Here is a 16,289-nt window from a genome sequence, read left to right as displayed (position 1 = left end):
GTTGGTGTAGTAATGATCAACGTGGTACGGTCCCTGCCCTACTACATCGATCGCTTTCGATCGATTCCAAATGGTACTTTCCCTTGAACTTTAAACATCTACATAATCGTAAAAACTAGACTAATTTACATGCTTTCTATATTTCAGGCCAAAACACTGTGTTGTTTTGCACATAGTAGTAGTATTAGCGTTTAATGTGTGTGTGAGAGTGTGTGTTTTTATTTTAATAAGTTTGTTTCGTCTCTTAGTTAGAGGGTTATGGCGATCGTTCGCTCCCAAAGCAGCGAAATATTCAAAGACCAATTTATTGGTTTTGCTGGTATATATGTTCGGTGCTGAATTTATGGGCTGATGGAGTGGAGGTTATTTCCCCCTTTCCATGCGTAAAATTGCCCCCTAACAATTATATCATACACCACTCTGTTAGCTTCGTGCGCAGGTAGAACAACATTGCTCTACAGGAGCTCATTTTTTTTTTTTCAAAATGATGTTTAAAAATGATCCCCTTCCAACTGTGCGTCGCTAATTTCCGTGTCATATCTATTATACATATATATTCAGCGAAGCATACCCTGCTATCAGATGTGTGGAGTATGGGTGGTATGTGTGTTTCAATAGCAATGTGGAGGATGAAGGCGATTGATGGAGTATCAATTACCAATGCTACACTCATCTACAAATCCTTCTCTCTTTCACGCTCTCCCTATTTCTTACACTAATTGAAGGTGTTAAACACGCACAAAACGTAACTGAAATATTGCTAGCAGTTAATAATAAAAAAAAGAGATGGTAGAACAAAACAGGAAAGGTAAAACTGCGCGCGCGCGCGCTCATTATATGTACTAAAATGATTTATACTCGATAACGAGGAGAGGAGTTGTTTTCGAGCTGAAAATAAAGAAACTCACTAAGCATACATATAATGCATACAGCCAAGGAGCACACGTAGGATGGCCCTGTTTGCTTCTAATGTTCTGTTACAAACCAATTCCATAAATGTATTATATCATACACTATTTACAGCAAACCATTCTTCATTATTCTGATTCACAACTTCGGCCACTCTCAACACGTTACGCGTGAACATTTACAGTGCTATTGATGAAATTCGATGTTTGTGTGTGTGAGTCCGCACGTAGTAGCCCTGCTTAACAGAAATTTTAAGTAAAACGCTAATTAGAATGGTGTTTCAATTCTTCGACACGCGATGAATATTTAAATGCATTAAACAAACTTAACCTTCCTTTTACTATTCACATACACGTGCCTCGGGGAAAAAAAAACTCACACACGCATTATGTGTGTGATCCCACAACTTTAAACTTAAATTAGTTTTCACGTGCGCAAGAAGAAACGAAACGTTGTCAAATTAGACAAAACCGAGCAGATGGTGTAGAAAATAAACACACCAAGGAAGCAAAGATTGTGGTTTTGTGCATGCATAAAATCTTGGTTCGGGTGGTAAGTTAAAAAGAGGATGCGCAAGAGAGAAACGCATTTTGTTCCTTTCCCGATTCATTTGTTCATCTGGATCCGAACATGCGAACCTAACTAAAAAAAGAAAGAAGACTCATCCCTATCCGCTACTTAACGCCTTCTATAGAGCGATATTCAGAACATTATATTCGCACTTGCGTGAGTGCTGCCATGTCTCAAAACTTTATGTACGCACAAGCACAACACGTTTCTTTTCTGCCCGCATACCTATCACTGACTTCTTCTCCACTGTCGATGTTTACGGTCGTTTCGCACCGTAAAAGAGATCACGGAAGAACGATCAAGAAAGCTCAACGGGATCACTGGTAGTAAAAAAAAAAAACAAGAAAAAAATAGCCGCTTACATTATGAAGCGTAACATACTTAAGCTTAACAGTTTAGATCCCCCTGCTGTGTCTCTCCAGCTAAACTCTGGCATTTCCGGGACCACTGCCACTTGCCCCTGCCCCACCACGACCCGCTGGCCGGTCGTGCCACTCCGGGTCGTTCGGATCGTCCTCCTCGACGAACAACGATTCGCCCGTATCCGTTTCCTCGTCGTCGATCGCATCCTCGTCGTCGTCGAGCATCGGTTTGGCGGAGGGTGGCACTATTTCGTATTGCTGCGACTCATTGCGGCTGTTCAGCAGCCGCTGCATGATCAGCTCCTGCTCCCTTCGCTTCGCCAGCATCAGATCCTCGTCGTCGAAGTCTTCCAGATCTGTCTCGGTCGCCGACAGGGTCGTCGCCGTCGAGGTGTTCGAGCTGAGCGCGTTCTGATTGTTCAGGCCCAGGCTGGCCGGGGCCAGATTAACGCTCGAGTTCACCCTCAGCAGCACGTTGTTGTTGCGATGCAGCGGACGGCGGAAGGGTAGACCATTCCGTCCGGTTAGCTTGCTGAGACAGTCGTTGTCCAGGTGATCGCTCGGCATCGAACGCAGCATGTCTTCGAAGATATCGTCTGCTAGCGGGAACTGCAGCGCTTCATAGGGCGAAACAACCTGTAAAGAGTAAAGCAAACCGATGTTATTCATGCAATACGCAACATTGATTTCAAATATGCACAACAAAAAGTAATTACACGACATCTACATTTATCATACAGATGCCACAAGTCTAAGGACACGATTTCCGTAACACATTCGTTTTTCATTACACACGTTCAAGGCTTTAAAAAGTAACGTTTCTTACCTCACGCGTATCCGGTGTAATGGTTCCTGCTCCTTGAGCATGTTGATCCTCGCGTTTTGATGACACCGTCCTACGGCGTTCTTTCTTGTGGAGACTCTTGTTAAGCGCTGCATGACACAGAGATCAGAAATATAAATTAGCAAAAAAAAACCTTTAAAATCGTCCTTTTCTTTAATTTGTCATCTACAGTACTTCTAGCACCAGATATCATGGTAATAGAGAGACACAAGGAGAAAATATAATTACCATTCATAACATTTGCTTCGGACAGCTCCTGTCCATCCTGTGGAGTTAGTGGAGTTGATGGACAAGCCGGCGATGACTGAAAACGAGAGTTGATCGGACAGAAAAGTGATTAGTTATAGTATGGCGCAGTTTGCCGAGAGCAAGGCCCTTCGGTATAATCGTGCCACACAATACTAACATCATGATCCACCATTGGCGTTGGCGGTGCAGGCGACGTCGGGTCAGGTGTATTGCCGCCGCTTGACCCGGCCCGGCTGTCAGTGCGCCGCTTAGCGCGTGGTCGGCTCCACGGGAACTTCAGGACCGAACGGAACTTTTTGCGCTCCTCCTGCAATGCTCGGTCGTGCTTCAGCATGATCGTTTCCTCCGAGATGTCTTCCTCGTCCTGTGCCGGTATCACAATCAGCTGCTGCTGCTGATACGCCGCCTCAACGTACCCTGTGGTGGGCACGATCGTCGCCGACGGCGTGGTCGTTTTCGTGCCGTTCGGGGGAATCGCACCGTCAACCTTCACGGGCGTCGTAGTCGGATTTTCTTCCGTGGATAACTCCATGCCGATCGTAAGTTCGTTGGCGGTTGCTGAGCCATCCATTTGACTGGTAAGCGATTCGTCCCCATTTTCCTGGTAGTCTATGATACGCCACCTGTGATGAGGTGAGAAAAGAAGAACAAGTTTGAGTATCGCTCGATCGGTTGCCATCGAAGCCACGAACGTATAATAGCTACGTACTTTGTACAGCAATATCCTTGTATTGTGGTAGCGACACCCTAGAGGCGGGCATGCTCGGAATAACGATGCTATCGATGTTGTAAGCACTGTTACGATACCGTCTGTGAGAGAAGAGAGGACAAGAGAAGTGAATAAAGTCTATGGAACCGTACTTCTTAAACTGCGGTCAAACTAACCTTTCGCTTCGATTGTTGGGCGTTGGTGAGGTGTTTCTGCTGCGACTTACGCCACCCTCATGGCCATCGTAGTACTCATAACAATGGGAAGATTTCCGCGATTTGCTCACACCGTGCTGGTTCTTGTTGTTTCGGTGCCCGTTCGGGCCCGACCGCGAGCTGTCGTACGAGTAACCCGCGCCGGATTTACGACTATTCGAAATTATCACATCCCGCTTGGTTTTGGCTTTCTTCGATTCTGTAACAGAAAATCAGATAGCAAACCGATCAGTGTCAATTCTTTCCGTAGCGTCGTAGCACTTTCGTTAAGACTTACTATTCCCACTATCACCCGTGTAGCGATCGTTACTCTTGTACTTATTACTGGTCATCGACTCGTACTTCCGCTTGCTGTCCGAGCTGACGTAGCGTTTGCCGTGCGAGGAGGATGGCGCCATTTCATCGCCAGACGAGAAGAACCCACCGCGTACGGTTGCTCCCGGTACCGATTCTAGCAGACTAGCAGGTGTGACTTTGCTGCGAATCATTTTGCTTTGCCATTCCGGCTTTCGCATTATTGCCTCCAGATGTATGCTGTGCGAAATGTCTGGAATGGGAAAAGAACAGTTTTATATTGCATTTAGGTAAATGAAAAATATCAGTTGATCATCAGTGCAGTGACCTTGCTGAGGTCTAATAATTTTGTTTTGCATAAGAATAAGCAAGGACAACGAGTAATAGGGTTAATGGACAAAAAAAAACAGACTATTGCATTTCATTTTAGATGGAGAGTCAGTCAGTCGGCTCTATTATAATGGCAACATTCATTACACAGTCTCAACCTCTACTCTCTCTTTTTTTTAGTAAAACGCTCCATAATAACACACACGCCTCCAAAACGGGCGCAGGCCCACATATCCGGGGATGTTGATAAAAGGGTACAAACACACAAACAGACACACTCACAATCACCATCCACCACCAAAGAAAGGCGGCGAAGAGAGGTGCACTGGCTGGTTGCTAGTTCTTAAAGCGCATGCGCGCCGGTATGCATTTTCCACGCCGGAACGCGCGCATTGCGCGGGGCGAGGAGCAAATGGAAAAGGGGGACAGTCGTCAACAAGAGCAAAAAACAAAAAACGCCACAAATTCTCCCCGCACAACGTAACGTAACGAAAATTTTGCGCGGGAAATTTTGCTCTCACTCTCCAACCCATAGCACAACAGCGCAGCGCCGACACGTACGGTCGGTCACACCAATATGCTGCTGCCGTTGGTGAGACTAACCAGGGGCGGCATAACGAAGATGTATGGGCGGCACTAGGCAGGGGGGTTGTGATGTCTGTTACACGATGAAGTTGTTGGTATTGATGTGGGGCCGTGCACCTTCACTGTAAGTGGCGATTGCATACCCACACCGAGAGAGCGAGTATCAAATCGAACACACGAGCGAATCATACCGTCTGTCGGGGTCCGTCCTACGTAGCTCGGAACGCATTATGCACGAGCGGTAGGTTTTACGCTATTCATTACATTGCACATCGCATACATTCTCGCCGTTGTAGAGCTGTACACGACACATATGCAAACCAGATGCCCAGGTCAAACTTTCTTTACTTATTGCTGTCCAACAGGAGAGCTTGCTGTTCGGTGAGATCGAGGTGCGCGACAGAGTTTAGATGCATCGAAGAGAAAGGATGATGCAGCCCAAAAAAAAAGCAACTGCAAAGCTTGAAAACATACTATTTTTTCACAAAAAGACAAAATTAGAAGACAATTGAAAAGCAGCGATGACCGATATGAAGCGATTAAATCAAACAGAAGTTTTAGTTTATGTGGAGCGTTGCAAAAAGATTGACTCATCGTTCGTTGCTGTTCTGCCTACTTTACTAACAATATTTTCACACACTCACGACCCAAGGGCCCTACTTCTCACTGGGGCTTCGTATTAATTCTCATATTTACACACACACCAAGAGACTCGCATCGCTTGCAGACAAACAAACCGCCCTGTTGTGATTTTTCGCTCCACAAAAGTTCTCGCTACCAACGACCGTCATCTGACGTTGGAACGGAACCTTTCCATTCACCGGAGGTCGTGAGACCCACTAACTGATTGATTTCCACCGCGTAAGTGATATCACACTTGTGCTCGGGTGAATAAACGAACCACCGAACGAGCACAACAAGCATAATACATAAAAGGTGGCGCGACGAAACGCGTTCTGCGTTTCTGTTTCGATAACGACGTTTTGATAGTTTGCGGGAAGAAATAGTTTGTCTTTGTGTAGCATTTGTCACAGCCTGCACAAGCAGTCAACTGTCGTTTCTTACCTTCTGGGAAACTCAATACTGGATGGAAGCTTGCATCGAGCAGTGCCACACGTTCCGGGAACGTCATCGTGTCCAGCGGTTCCCTCAGCGCAGTTGGATCGGTACGTCCCGTGCACAGGGCACAGGGTTGGAGTGGCCACTGGCAACCGCACTTGACATTACTATTCCGTAGGAGGAAACAGGAGCAAAGGGCAGAAAGAGAATTTATAATTAAAACTGTCTATGGTTGCGGTATCAAACTTCTCTCCCTGCGGGCGATGCGCTCAACGTTCTCCATTACCTGGGTTTGGCCGCACGCTTCGATATGGTGTGCATGTTGTGCGTTTGCATCAGCTTCCGCTTCCGGAACCGTGCCCGACAGTAGGGACGCGTCCGGGAACAACTGGGCACCATCTCGGCGTCAGATTCGTCACTGATCGTCACGTGCGACGTTGAGGGTTTGCTGCTACCCGGCAATTGGCCCCGATATCCATTTACCGATTGCTGCTGGTGCTGATCATCGACACCGGGCGTTTCCTCTAGCACAACAGGACCCTTGTTTTGGCGAATTTTGTACAGCACCTCGTTATGTTGCCGGATGCGATATTCCAGATCCGCTACACGGGCCACTACCCACGTCCACTTGCTTGCAACGGACGCGCGATCATTAGCCCATCTCCAGGCGGCACGTTCCTTGCTGTTGAGAATAAAACAAAAACGATACTTATTAGTAAATGTTTCAAAAGTAAATTATGGAAAGGAGGGGATTGTCGACGAGGAATCAGACGATGGATCAGTGCAAATACGTATTAATGACAATCATCTGACGGCAATCCCTTTTAAAGCCGTTAATATGTAGTTGGATGTGGAAGAGTCATCAGCTGACATAGACGAGATAATCGATGGTTGAACGTTAAGCAGTTATGGAATTTATCTTCAACCTGATTTTAGGCATATAACATAATTCAGAAACATAAAAGATTGTGAGTAAACACGACATATCTTAGTCGTTATGTTGTTATACTAAACTAACGTTCATTTTTGCAAAAAAAAACCTTTTCACGTGGTATAATGACCATTACATTGTTCATTAGATCCAAACTACCATAAATATTCCTTCAGATTAATCGAAAGCGTAAGAAGAATGTAACGATCTATGTAAAATACTTACATTGGAAGCGGTTCCTGCATCTCGTTCGTGTATGGTAATGATTCGTCCGCCGATTCGCCACCGGAACTGCTGAGCGTGGCGTCTGAATCGATGGTGGCCTGTACCTGCCGCAGCTCGGCATACAGCATGCCTGCCGTCTGCTCCAGATCTTGCGTGGCCGACCGTTCGAACAGCGGAATAGTGTTGGAGATATTGGCGACATTGGTCGGATCGGATACACCACCACTGCTACTCGTGGACGGCGATGCCTCGGCAGTACCGATACCGCTCACCCCCTGAAAGTAGCGACTGTTCAGGACGCGTTTGCTCTGCGTCGAGCAGATCTTGTTCGCGATCGATTCGAGCCGCTTGATGCACGATTTGAGCGCGTTCGCCGAAATGGGTTTCATCTTCTCGGGGGTTGGATCGGGCGGGGGCGCTTGAAACGGGATAATGTCGGGCCAACAGGTGCTGCCGGTGGTACCCTCGGCGGCCGGCAGCCCGCTGTTCATGTTGTGCAGCTGTTTGGCCGTTTCCTTTTCGCGCTTTTTCCAGAACCGCTGGCTGTACTCGAACAGCCCGGCCACCTCTTCGCTTATGTGCTGGCCCATGTATCGGGCAGTCAGCTTGCTGAGGCGCCGCGCCAGAAAGTCCTGTTTCCGCTGCATCTGGGCCTGCATCTTGATGATTTCCGCGTGCTGCTCCAGCCGCTCGCGATCCTTGTTGGGCGAGGAGAGCGACTGGCTGCCGTCGGCGCCCGGCACGTCGCACAGATTCGTCACGTCGTCGAAAAGCAGCAGACTGTTCTGGTCAAAGCTTTTAAACACCTGCATCAGATCAATGTCGTTCGTAGCCAACTCGCGCATCATCTGATCCATTTCGTTGTTATCCCTCAGCTGCATGGCATGCTCGCCGTTACCGCTGACACCGCTGACCCCCACGAGGGAGGAGGACGGTTGGGTTGCATCATGGAGCGGGATGCTCATTATATTGTTGGGCAGCTGGTGTATGTGTTGTTGCTGCTGCTGTTGCTGCTGTTGCTGCTGGTGCTGCTGAAACTGTTGAGCATCTTGAAAATTGTCCTGTGCAACGATCATTTGCGTCGGCGGCAGCTCCATCGACATTAGCTGCTGTTCCTGCAGCTGCAACATGTTGCCCGGCAATACACCGGAGTGGGAGGCAACGACAGCCATATCCACCACGTTGTCCACTGCTATCGGTCCCACCGCGGGCGCTTCAGTTCCGTTCCCTCCTGCGCCACCCATGGCCGCTTCTTGATGCAGCTGCTCCAGGGCAATCTCGATCAGGTCTCGGTTAGAGTCGGCGTCCAGTTTCAAACCCTGCTCGCCGCTATTGTTGTTCTGTATGTCGTCCACAATGGTTGAGCCAACAACTCCGTCGCTGGAACCACCCAACGGCAGGGACATCATGGCCGTTCCCTCGTTCCCGCCGTGTAGTGCTGCCGCTGCTGCTGCTGCTGTAGTAGTAGAAGGTAAAACTACACTCTCAGAAACATCGACTGCGTCAACGATCGCAAGCGATTGATGGTGTTGCTGCTGTGCATCTACGAACTGTTCCAACTGTTGCTGCGCTTGTGTTTGGTGATACTCGGCGTGGGCATTGTCCGGTGAGGTGATGATGGTCGTACCGTCGTACGTTGTCGTGGCAGCCGGTGTCGTTGTGCTGCTGCTCGTTCGCGGAGAGGCACCCGACGCGGCCGAGGAGGACAATTTGCTTTGGCTTAGAGGCTCGGTAAGAGCGGGTGCCATTTCTTCCACTGCATCGGATCTTTTCTTCACTGGCACCGATGCAACTGCCGCCAGTCCCATTCACCACCACACGAGCACAAGCGTACGACACTTTTTTTATCGTAGAGGGCGTTAAATTTACAATCCGTGGTATGGGTGTGTGAATGGATTTGTTACGAAGGTATTGCCTTCTGGTGCGATTTGTTCCGGCGGATGTTTCTTCCAATTGGTTCCCAAGTGAAAGGACCGCTTCGATTGCTTTCGAAGAAATGTTGCTGGGACGCTGAGCTTCGTAGTGTCTTCATTCGTTTGTACACAACCTGAAAGGAAAGATAAAAAAGGACGTAATTAGTATCATACCAGGAAAACTTACAGGTTTTTCAAGTAAATTGCAGTTCTAAAGCAGCTTTATTTTACGCAGCACGCAGTATTGCATCATTTTTTGGTTAAAAAAACGTCTGCAGCGAATTTGTTGAACCCATTGGAAATAATAAAATCAAGAAATGTACTTATTCAGTTTAATCATAATTATTACTTCGATTGCAGCGGAATTATCTGACTTCACACTTCCCAACATGTAGGATAACAAGCCCAATAGAACATGCATGACGAAATAATTCATGTCAGTTCATGTTTCATTCCTCATCGTGTTTGCTCTTTCCATTATACACACACACAGCCATGGTTAGAATAAAATCCCGAAATCCCTATCTAACAACCTGGCACAGAGAGGAGCAGACAGCGACCGCGAGTTCTATTCGCGGCCCAAAATACACGCACACACACACATTGCGAAACGAAATTGCGCTACGCCGGCATTCGCCAAAACATGCTCCCCACGCACACAACCGAACGAACCGTCGAACGAGCGCGGTGCGGTCTCTTTTCGCACACTTATCACACAGACACAGACGCATACCCTTTGGCCAAAGGGTGTTTGACGTTCGGTCTGTTGTTTGTTGGAACAATGTGTTCCAAATAACGACGCATTTCCTTTTATCGCTGCTGCTCCTTCTGTGTTTTTGTCGTGACGGTCGTGAACCTAATTTTTGGGGAGTTTCTAACCTTACATCGCCCAAATGCACAGAGCATTTGTTCGAGACAAATTTGCAACAAGATTTCATCATCCGCAATGGCTAGGAAAATCTCTCAAATGCACTTTCACTCGCACGAATGAGGATGAGTGGCGCGCTGAAATGGTGCCAGTACAATGGAACACTTGCGCGAGGCAAGTGTACAATCCACAGCTTTCGTATTTCGTTCTGAGGATGGTGGGTTTAACTAACCGTCTCACCATGTGATGAGAGTGCGGGCAGAGACGGCGGTCACAACCCCCAACGACGAATCGTGTATGAGCAGAATTACGCACCACACACAAGGAAAGCGAACCAACCCCTCGGCGCGGGATGACACACGAGTAGCACCACACCACACCGCAAGAAGACAGTGGATAGAATAATTTCTGCGTACGTGGATATTATTCTGCGGTCTCTGCCCTGGCGGACCACAAACCGACGGAAATGATGCTTCGATGTGGGAAAATGGAAACTGAAAGCCTTGTGGTGTGTCTTTCAAGCGCCTGCTTTGATTGAGTTGTAACTTTCCTTTCGTTCTTCCGATTTTGCGTTTCGTTCCATTGCGTATGGTACGCGCGTTGTGTGGTGCGTAAGCTCTGCGCGTTACATAACCTAAACGCAGAAGCCTATCTATCAGCATGTGCCAGCTCATTCATAACACATGCACTGGGTGACGGTTAGAGTTTAAACGATAAAAAAGCAGAGAACCTTATCAAAAATGCATCACCTTCTATCTAGCAGTGTTATGGCAGTGGTAAAACATCCGGATATTCGAGCAACATACTGTTACATTACTACAATGATTATTACATTACTACGATAATTCTCGTTCTTTATAAACTTTTAGATCTACAGAAATACATATACTTAACAAATATTTAGTAACCACTAGTTTAGTGACGAATATGTTGATAAATATTTAAATTCATACCACATGGTTCATTAACTCATCATTATTTTTTCTGCAGAAAATTATGTGAAGACCATCAGAAAAAGAGTCATTCAGTTAATGAGTTCACAAAGATTCTTATTATCGACAGTCGATAGTAAACCATGGTCAATTGTAAAATAAATTCGATAAATTATTTTTATTCTACAACTTATGATAACAGTTTTGTACTTGAAGAAATGTGTTTCCTTCTCAATTCTCAAACGTTAGCAGCTGTTTTTATTACAGAGTAAATAAGTAAATAAGTGAACTAAAAATCTAAAGATACATTTGTCAAATTCCTGTGATATACGTGAAATTGTGTTCATACCAGTGCACAGATGTGAAATCAACTGATTATGGCAATTGTATCATTTCAAACGGTTTCCTAAATTCAAATATAAAGCGTTCGTGTTACACTAATGATTTGTAGATATGAATAAGAACAACACTATAGTTAGTATATTACAATCAATAATACCGTAGTAGTATGTGAATAATGTTTAATACAAACAAAATTTGAATCTAGTTTCACGTGTTTCTATCCTTTCGTTCAAAGTGAGGCTGGTGAGTTTCAACTTTTCAGGAATTTCGAACACTGATAATAGCATTCCTGTTGTATGTGTATCTGAAGTATCCAACTTTTACCAGCATTCTTCGTTTTTTAACCTCTCGGATAAATTTGAAAATTCAACAGAAAATGCGTCGAGCAATTCCATCATTACAAGAACGCTTTTACGGGCAATGAATCGCAAAATAATCCACCATGAAGAGATTTAGTGGAGTAACCCCATTCTTAAACACGCGTCAACAACACTATGACGCAGTCAGTTCATCTATTCTGCATTGTGAATCGCGCTGTCATGCCTTTCCAAGCTATTGCCTCTCTTTTCAGATCAAATATGCTGGCACATTTGTCCTGCCAGGGGAAACGAATTTCAAGGCACCATCCCATAGCGAAAGTGCGGCAACATTTTGGTGAAAAAAGAATATTTCCAAATGGACGGCGCCACACACACCTCATCCCATCGTCAACCGTTTTCACAGTGATACCGCGTACCACACAACCTCACTGCTCGCATACACACACGCACACACGCACACGCGTACGCATCTTCCATCCACAAAACGTTATTTCCATCGCACGCCTGTGTCGCTGGCCAGAGCGCAGCACACTACCGTGCACGCGGCGTATACGCATCGCACACAGTGAACGGTTGTCTGTGTGTTGGTACGCCATCGATATAGGGGCGTACTGCAATCGAATGAGCGGAGTGCGAGGCTGCTCACTGCTCACTTCCGCTCGAGCAAACATAAGCGCGCGCTGTTCAAAATTTCGGTTCACCACCCAACGCTTCTCTTCCCGTCATGTCAGGGGGTGATGCTGCAAGCATATGTGGCTCGCTGCCTGGGGGGGACCTGCATGCCTATCCAGAAAATGTAACCAAATCGATGCATTCCATGATGTGCGTCGCGATTCGGTACGGCTGCTGCACACACTGACACACAGGGTGGTAATACATGCTCAATACTCACACTGAACGTTCGTCTCACTCACGCGATGCGCACACACCAACAAACGTAAATCACTGTGCCCGCGCTGCTGGAGGGTCACGGTGAACGTTGGTATCCGTAGGAGCAGTAGCGGCGGCGGCGTAGTTCAAAGCGAGTGCTCCAGACCGAGTTTAATATTGCCACTGCAACAACTTTTCCTCCCAGTCGAAGATGGACGCCGTGCTGCTTTGCATCACCACCGTGCACACATACACACAAACACAACGGAGGGCACGGAATCGCGTTCGATTATGAAACACACAGCCAACACAAACAAGACTATGCTGGTGATAATTGCTGCGTTTTCTGCTCTCGCAGCGCCCTTCTCACTCCTCACTCTCGTCTGCTTCTCAGCGATACGCGAATCTTCCGTCTGCTTGCTCGCACACACTATTGCCGGTATGGGTGTGTTTGAAGGGGAGGGTTTTATTTTTTCTGCTGGGCCCAGTAAAAGATGGGTATGTTAATGATTCCAGCAGCAGCATACGCGCACTCTCACACACTCTCACACACACTCAAACACATTCAGCACACAGTAATCCAGAACGTGACGGAAAAGATGTGACGCGCGATTTTAGATGCAAATTATGCTACAACACCTTCGGCATGGGACATATTTCACCACCCGTGAGCAATTCGCACACCAATCCACTCAACACTGGGCGTATTCGATTTTCCTGGCCAAATTTCCATTCCCATCAAGCTCAACACTTTCGTTGGCTTCAAAGGCCTTAATTTTTCCACTTGATACGCTTCCTTCCCTTTCAGCGAGCACACCACCAGCTACCCCCTGCACACACACACACACACTCGCGCGTACTGTACGATTGTTGCGATGATGGCACATTAAAATGGTGGTACCATGCACACACACACTGACAGCCGTGCACCTATACACCGCCACCAACACACACACACACGCACTCGCTCGCTCGCCTCGCCAGCAATCGATTGCCGTCTTTTTTTCAACTCTCCCGTGCTTCCTTTCTTTCAGTACACCACCTCGGCGCGCCTCCTGCCGCTTCCTTGCTCGCTTCTTCGCACGCCTGTCTGCCTGCTTGCCTCCACACAACTTCCACCACTCCTTTCCAACCACGTTTTCTTATCCTTTTTTCACTTCACTCAAAGCCGCGCGAGCGTCTCTTTCCCCGTCTCCGCTCTCATGCGCACAGGCAGAGCACACACACAGACACGCACGCACGCACACACCACCAACACTCTTGCCCGCGCACACGCCGCGGCCGCTATCGCACAAAAACGATGAACACGGAAAAAAGATGGCTTCACCTTTTCTTCATTACGTCTGCCAGGCACGGGAATAGGGACGATCGCGGTTCAGCACGCACCCACACCGATTGCACCATCCGCTGTCACGCACCGTTACCCATCAGTTTGGCCAAAAATTCACTCGAAAAACGGTTGCTTCTGCACGGTAAAAAGGCAAAAACGCGGACGACGAAAAATGCTGCTGCGTTGCCGTCTCGGGGTCGTTCTGAAATGAGGGAAAGAGAGATGGTTGGCCATACTCTTTGCGCCTCGTACGTTTCTCGCACGCTCCGCGCGTTGCCTCACACCCGCGGGCATCCAGTCAGCATCCTACGGAAATTCGAACACCGAACTTCCGACCATTGCCGAACCGTGCGAGGGACAGAGATGCAAGGATGCACCTCACGCGTTGTTTCATTTTGGCGTACGTGGGTACGCTTCGAACTTTGGGGTGGGTTTAGTAGTGACGATCGATTTCTTGGCCTTTTGCACATACGTGTCCAAAGCGGGAAGGTGTGATTGGAAAATTGCTTTCCGGAGTCGCTTGATGAAGAGTTTTTTTTCCACGAAGCCACAGATCCTTCGTCGATGTCATATGTTGATGCCATATCATTCTGCAGGGCCGCGGCAATATTATCGTACGCCAAATGATGCCGACACGAATCCATTGTGAAGTCGAATTTACCATCTTCTTGTAATTGATGATTTATTTTTTGTATGCATGCCCATGACCTAAAACAACAAAGAGAATATTTAAAAAAAAATATAATGGAAAACAGCATTCAACAGAATTCCCCATAATTATAAAAACGACGATATTTTACCCCAAATCAAAATCACAAAACAAACCAATTTTATGTTCGAAAATCGTCGATGACGTTCGAAGACGGTTACACCACACACCACCCTTCAAAAGCGTGGTGTAAATCGGCTTCAAAACATAAACAATCGTTTTCACACCACATACGGGCATTGCCAGTAAAATGTAACCGATTTTGAACGGTGTGTTTCACGAGGGGCAAAATGCGTCCTGGTAACGCTTGCACAAATGCAATCCAAACAGAAGCAATGCTAGCTGTTCGTAAAATGAAGTATGCACGCAACAAGTGCGATTAAACTATTCCGGTTTAGGAAGGAGATGTACGTCACGATGGGCTGCTTCGGCTTTCGCGCTAGGCTGTCAAATGAGGTCAGGGCACCGAAAGTTGATACTGATTGGCCCTACCACATTGAGCGATAGAAATGGTTCAAACAACTCAAACAAAGTAATACTTGCTCATTTTATGCGGTACAATGGCATAAGAGCCGAAAAACTGCACATTAGCTTGTACCATTTGCGCATTACACAGCACAATAGGGGGCTTGTGTGGTGCGATCATTCGGAAGGTCACACGACGGTACAACATTCAAAACAATATTTTTCGACAAAAATGAATAAAACTGTACCAAGGTGGTACAGAAGCGTACAATGCTTGATCAAATTGAGCAGGGACATACCTTCTTGCAAGTGTTGAAATGAAAATCAGTACTGCTTACCTTCGATCCTTCCAACCTCACGGTACACGTAGCATTTCCTTTCCTCGCATGGCTCGTGCACGATGGTTGGGAATGAATTTTAGTCGCAAATTGTAATGTTTGCGTATATTTTGACGAATCGATGCCATTGCGGGGCGCAGGAGGGCTCTGCAAAGAAAATTAAATGCAATGCTTTATGAAATCGAAACCAACAACACACCACACCACCACCTCCAAATCAAAACAACTGCCAGGTTGAACAAAATTTATTCTCTTTAAGTGATTATGCAGTGCAATACGGCACGCAACGTTTCGGCAGAAGAAATAAGTTTTGCTTACAAAACACTTCAGCTTATGCGTGTTGGTTCTACCAATTTCTTAAGTTACCACGGTGATCAAGAAGTAGCTTTACAACAACATTCTTTGCCTATCGCTGCGAGACTGTCAAAATCTTACCAGCTTCAGTGCAAAGGTTCCCCGACTGGTTACGAACGGGATGGACAAAAAGGAAAATAATATTTCTCTTGTGTTTGCTAAATGAATCCTTCAGTTTACTATACTACATCGGTCAATTGTCGAAATACGACTCTAGATAGGACACTTCTAAAGGATAATCAGTTAAATTACTTGCCTGTTGTGCGGGATGCTAGTGCTAACTATTCTATTGCCAGGAGTAAAGTGAACGGTGTGCTTTAAGGGTTGACGTCTAGCAACCGATGTTGGGTCTGTGTCGATGTGTCTGTGAGTGTGTGTGAATGTGTGCGAATGCGCGAAAAACTGACATTCAATCGGTTCAAGCATTGTTGCTCGTATAATAAATAAAACCCTTTATTAATTGTGTGTCATTTAATTTATCACATTTTGGCCCATACTTCTGCCGTCGTTTGCACGATTCAGTACAAATGTTACTCCATCGCAAGCAAATACTTTGAGCACCCGAT

The 16,289-nt window shown here is 46.7% G+C and overlaps 1 protein-coding gene across 1 annotated transcript; it reads right to left on the bottom strand.

Moving 5' to 3' along the window:
* Positions 1 to 1,007: 1,007 nt before the first annotated feature.
* On the bottom strand, positions 1,008 to 15,777 carry LOC121602374. Its single transcript, XM_041931146.1, is given in 13 exon segments — positions 1,008 to 2,477; positions 2,668 to 2,774; positions 2,914 to 2,989; positions 3,092 to 3,646; positions 3,648 to 3,744; positions 3,820 to 4,057; positions 4,136 to 4,405; positions 6,133 to 6,293; positions 6,413 to 6,808; positions 7,283 to 9,329; positions 12,550 to 14,565; positions 15,370 to 15,516; positions 15,688 to 15,777. Coding segments are annotated over 10 exon segments (4,284 nt in total). The 5' UTR covers positions 9,091 to 9,329; positions 12,550 to 14,565; positions 15,370 to 15,516; positions 15,688 to 15,777; the 3' UTR covers positions 1,008 to 1,901.
* Between the last annotated feature and the right edge of the window lie 512 nt (positions 15,778 to 16,289).

The sequence above is a fragment of the Anopheles merus genome, unplaced genomic scaffold, assembly GCF_017562075.2.
Source record: "Anopheles merus strain MAF unplaced genomic scaffold, AmerM5.1 LNR4000425, whole genome shotgun sequence".
Classification (NCBI taxonomy): Eukaryota; Metazoa; Arthropoda; class Insecta; order Diptera; family Culicidae; genus Anopheles; species Anopheles merus.
This window is presented reverse-complemented; position numbering and strand designations above follow the sequence as displayed.